This window comes from Vigna angularis, chromosome 4, assembly GCF_016808095.1.
Source record: "Vigna angularis cultivar LongXiaoDou No.4 chromosome 4, ASM1680809v1, whole genome shotgun sequence".
In the NCBI taxonomy this organism is placed as follows: domain Eukaryota; kingdom Viridiplantae; phylum Streptophyta; class Magnoliopsida; order Fabales; family Fabaceae; genus Vigna; species Vigna angularis.
Genome location: NC_068973.1, coordinates 6,992,058 through 6,996,924, shown reverse-complemented (window position 1 = coordinate 6,996,924; position 4,867 = coordinate 6,992,058). Strand labels below are relative to the sequence as shown.

General features: G+C 32.0%; 1 protein-coding gene across 6 annotated transcripts; it reads left to right on the top strand.

Annotated features, from left to right (window-relative positions):
• Positions 1–881: 881 nt before the first annotated feature.
• Positions 882–4,452, top strand: LOC108331064 (uncharacterized). 6 transcript variants are annotated; one of them, XM_052876969.1, is made up of 7 exons: positions 1,031–1,461; positions 1,592–1,687; positions 1,810–1,857; positions 2,005–2,086; positions 2,667–3,290; positions 3,886–4,220; positions 4,316–4,452. In XM_052876969.1, the coding sequence occupies exons 5-7, from the start codon at positions 2,691–2,693 to the stop codon at positions 4,428–4,430; spliced, it is 1,050 nt and encodes a 349-aa protein (XP_052732929.1). In that variant the 5' UTR covers positions 1,031–1,461; positions 1,592–1,687; positions 1,810–1,857; positions 2,005–2,086; positions 2,667–2,690; the 3' UTR covers positions 4,431–4,452. The 6 variants fall into 6 exon arrangements, with proteins under 6 accessions (XP_052732930.1, XP_052732933.1, XP_052732929.1 ...); XM_052876970.1 differs by adding an exon at positions 882–992 and having other exon boundaries at positions 1,111–1,461; positions 1,592–2,086; XM_052876972.1 differs by lacking the exon at positions 1,810–1,857.
• The last annotated feature ends 415 nt before the right edge of the window (positions 4,453–4,867 follow it).

Sequence of the window (4,867 nt, the reverse complement as noted above, 5' to 3'; positions counted from 1 at the left end):
TTATATACTTTTAGAAATTAAGTGAATGAATAAAATAAAAAATATGGGATTGATAATGATATCACCAAAGATATAAATTAAAAGTACTAATATATATATATATATATATATATATATATATATATATAAAAAGCGTATACGGATAAATTAGAAGCAAATAGATAGAAATACATCATAATAGATAAATTATGGTAATAACTAATAGTATAAAACAGAGAGAAAATATAGAAACTAGTGACAACATTTTAACTAAATGTAACTAATGTTATTTAATATTATAAACAAGTGTTCTTAATTAATATTTTTAAGGGACTTGTTTATAGTGTCTTGTTGACTAATAAACGTGAAATCAATCTTCGTATCATATACGTTTATTATTTTGTACAGTGATTTAATGACAACATAAAGAAATACTTAATATGATTATTTGATTACTATAACTACTTGGAGAAAGTCATATATTTTATAAAATATTAATTTTTTTTATTATAATCAAACCAGCATTTTTTCATTGTAATTAATCGTCTATTTAAATATTTACCAGTAATTTGAATATTTATTAATTTTACAATAAATAATTATATTTATTTTGACATTTTAGGAAAATAAAATGATGGTTAAATCTCCTCTGAATTTTGAAAAACACTGTATTGTGTCTTAATTCAAAACAAAATACTATTTTATGTTTCTTCTAAAACAAGAAAATAATAATAATAATAATAATAATAATAATAAGTATGGTTGATGACAGAGCAGAAGAGAGAGTCAAACCCATTGAATGAAAGTTGAAACCCTCACCCTTCAAAGAAAGTATAATGGAAGGTTAATTAATGCCTCAAACAAATTCTAAGTAACAAAATTTTCTAATTTTGAAATGAAAAACCATCATCATTATTCAGTACAAAGCACACATTCAAGGAAAAGAAAGAAAAAATCTAACAGAAAAACACAACTGTGTGAGATAATACTAAAACCAAGATGATTTAACAGAGGTAAGTTAAATCTAAATTCACTTTCTATACTATGTATATACTTGCATTGTAAGCTCATGATGTATTGAAATTATTTACTTTGTGCTGTTCTCATGCGAATTTCATGGTCACCAAACAGCAAGAGCGTGTTTAAGAGGAATGGACAGAAGAGAATCATAGGAAACTATGAAACGCATGACTTTTGGGAAACATGTTAGAGGATGTGCAAGCAAACAACATTTGTGTTGTCAATCTGGCTGTTTGGTGTTTGTTTTAAGGATATTAAATATTCTGAACCGTCCATTTATTATTTTTACTTTCCATTTTTTGTTTTTCCTTTTATGTTTTTCTGCCAACCGTTTCTATTGAAACTAGAGTGAGATAACTCTGCGTTTCTTGTGGTAAATGGAGTTGCAAATGATCCATGAACCAAGAATGTGATGCTCAGGAGCAATTTTGACCTCTGGGTTGTTTCTAACTTCAAATATTGGTAATTCAAATTTGATTCATATCACTCTGATCGTCACTTTTTTGTTGATTTCATCCTTTGTGCACTGTTTCTGTTTTATCAATTTGCATAAATTCTTCTTTGGCCTTGTTCCTGGATTATTTCTTTTCAGAATGACGAGGAACATAATTTCATTCTCGTGTTGAGATTTAGAGGGAAAACAACAACACAGAAAGTGTAACTTTCAATATCTGCATTTGGGCCATGGGTAAAGTTTGCTTCTTTCATCAGTGATAGAAATGATTTCGGGGATTTTTTGTATTTTTTACTCATTTATTTTCATGTCCCGCAAATTTAGGCTATCTATGTTTTTCTTGCTTCACGTTACAGGCATGGATTCTCTAAAACATTCTACTGATCATTCTGTCTGAGAACTTGGTATTCTATTTTTGTTATCTGTATTCAAATGTCGTACTCTACACAGATTGCATTCTTGTTCATCAGAAACTTTTCAAAACCTCCCTTTTCTTCATATATTCATTTCATCACTTTCAAACAAGATAAACAGTCAATGTAATTTGGCAGATTTATGCAAAAACAGAAATTCTTGCCCTGAAAACTGAATGTGATAGCCAATCCTTTGGCCCCTTGACTTGGATAATTACAGGTACGTGGTCATTGTCTTCTACAGTTTCTTTTCCCTTAAAATTAATCATAATTTTTTTGTAGAAATTAGTTTTAAAACAATTTTCATATATAAATTCATCCCTGCATTTTCCACCTGCCGTTTTAAAGGAATCCAAACTAGCGTAGGGTCAGTGTAAACAAAGTTATTTTCTTCAGTCCTCTCCTCTGTAATGGACTGCATTAATTCTTTGTATGTAATTGGCACCAACAGAGACAAGGTATAGAGCCTAAAAGTTATTATATTAGATCCATATTTAATTTTTCTTCATTATTCATATTTAATGTCCTAGGACGCGGATAAAACTAGAAAGCAGTAACTGGTTGTTTTATACCATATTATATATATTATTTTGTAATATAATGTTAATCTAATTACTTTTATTCAACCTCATCAGTTGTGTTTGCCCCAAATTTTCTGCGATTTCAAGGATAGTGAGAAAACTGGAAGTGCAATTGAAAACCTTTGTAGACTTGGACAGCGTATTTCTGTTTGCGGTGTGAACTGTTGTTTTCTTATCAAATTCATCCTGCAAATCTCACTACCAGTTTTTCCAATGCAGTGACGTAGTGATAAGTTTGGCAAGATGAGAAGTTCAAGAGGTCGCAGCATGAAACATACACGTTTGTTTCATCGTGAAGATCAAAGAAGTCAAGAAGAAAAGAACATTGTGTGGGAGAGACTGGAGGGTGATACTGATAAAAGTTTTAGGACAAGGGAGATTCCAGTGAAGAGGTTGTTGAATGTAGGGCATTTTACAAGTGCTTCAGGGGACTTGTCAAAGTTTAGCAAGGGAAAGAACTTTTCAGCAGGAATGAATGTCATGGACTATGATGTACCTGAACTGGTTGTTTTTATTCAAGAGGATAATGAACAGTTTGTGAAGGACACTTGCATTGGTAGGGGAGTGCCACCAGAAGGCAAGTGCCTCTCAGAAGATCATGATATGATGTCATGTCACTTTGACTCTGACATTAATAGAAGAAGAGATCCAAATCTAAGGACTATGGAAGCATTTTCAGACAATTTTAAAAGACTAGAATATGCTTCTAAACCTCTTTCCCTTAAGGAAGCAATGGAATTTTATGACTCCAGAGCTTTAGTGATTGATGTTGAAGGGGATTCAGGATACAAGATTTCAACTGATCACCCCAAAAAGAAGACAACACCAGAGACCCTTAGAGAGGTGAGACAATTTAATCTCACACTTGTACATTTTATCTCTTTGGACAAAGAACTAGTTTATTTTTAGAATATTCCTATAAACACTAGAATACTATAGAGTTGTGTCTTCTCTTTTAGCTTATTTGGTTGAACCACCAATATCAATGCACATGTTCTCTTTTGTTTCATATGCATGGCTGCATGATTGATAAAAGATTGAAACTAGTCTTACTACCCATATATAGCTCTTTCCATCTACACACTACGGAAGGCCATAAGAAACTAGTTGCAGCACCTGCACTTGCACTGATAGAAATTTGATAGGTTAGATTTATGAGTGCCTTTGTAGATTATAAGCAAATGCAAAACCAAGACAAAAACTCTAATTTGTTAGGGGAAAAAGGAGAGAACTGAATGAGAAAATCTCTTTTTCTTTTCTCTGTTCTTATGTTATCTTGTACTTTGTTTTCATCTGGTCATTTTCTACTTAACACTCAATATTTGGGTCTAAATAGAATGGTCACTTTGAAATTCGGGCGAATAATGAAAAGACCATGAAGAAAAATTGTATCATTCCAAAATTTGCATTGAACTATTGTATCTTTAACAATCCGTAGGCAATAGCAACGGAAGCAGACTTTTCAAGATCTCTCAAGAATTGGCAAATAAATTCATTTTTGGGTACAGTTGGCAGAAGGGTGGAGTTTCCATGTTGTGCAGATTGTGTGCAAGTTGCTGACACAATCATGTGTAGGTCTGAGATGTGTAACTCACAAAGTCCAACAGGTTCAGGAAAAAGACAAGACAATGATCCTCAAGAGACTTGTTTCTGTGCTGAGGGCCCTCTATCTGGCGGTCCAACATCATATGCTGCTCCTGCAACAACATCCAGCAATGCCTCTCATCACTCTAATGACAGCATAAGCAGCACACATTCATTTGCCTTTCCCATGTAAGTTTCTTACACTTTAAGTTCTGTCTCTCTTTGGCAATACAGAAGCTATCTATGGTCATAACTATTTAGGCATAATCATGTTTCATTTACAGCTTACCTGAAGAATGGAATGGAAGCCCGGTGAGAATGTTGGAAGTTGATAAAAGTCGATTAAGGAAGGACCTATGGCAGAAGATAGTGGTATTATTCTTCTGCTGCAAAAGTTGATTGCTAAAATTTTGCAGTTCGGCAGACACTAGCAGAGCGAGGTTTATGCAGAAAAGTTACTATACCTTGTTTAAGTCCATTGTGTTATAGGATCCATAATTGTGATGATATCAAATTATTTTGGTATCTATTTTAGTGGCTTGTTAGTTTAAACAGCCTGCATGTGTTTGTTTATATTTATATCTGTTGTTCTACACCTCCCTCTTTATATTTGTATATTACAAACAATTGTGAAAATTTCTCTCCATGATGTTATTTTTCTTATGTTGTTTGATTAAAATAATAATAATAATTAATAGTTACTAATTTATATCTTTCGACAATAATTTGTTGTTGATTAATATTTAAAATTACAAATTGCTTGCTTAAGATATAATTTAAGAAATGCCATTTATTTTTCTATTATCCTAATTAGTGTCTATATCTCTCTTCCCGTC

What these genes read in the sequence shown, in the direction of transcription:
- LOC108331064 (XM_052876970.1), top strand. Translation starts at nt 2,691, where the DNA reads ATGAGAAGTTCAAGAGGTCGCAGCATGAAACATACACGTTTGTTTCAT. An exon ending in CACCAGAGACCCTTAGAGAG is followed by an intron (nt 3,291 to 3,885) that starts GTGAGACAATTT and finishes AACAATCCGTAG; the next exon opens with GCAATAGCAACGGAAGCAGA. An exon ending in CATTCATTTGCCTTTCCCAT is followed by an intron (nt 4,221 to 4,315) that starts GTAAGTTTCTTA and finishes TTTCATTTACAG; the next exon opens with CTTACCTGAAGAATGGAATG.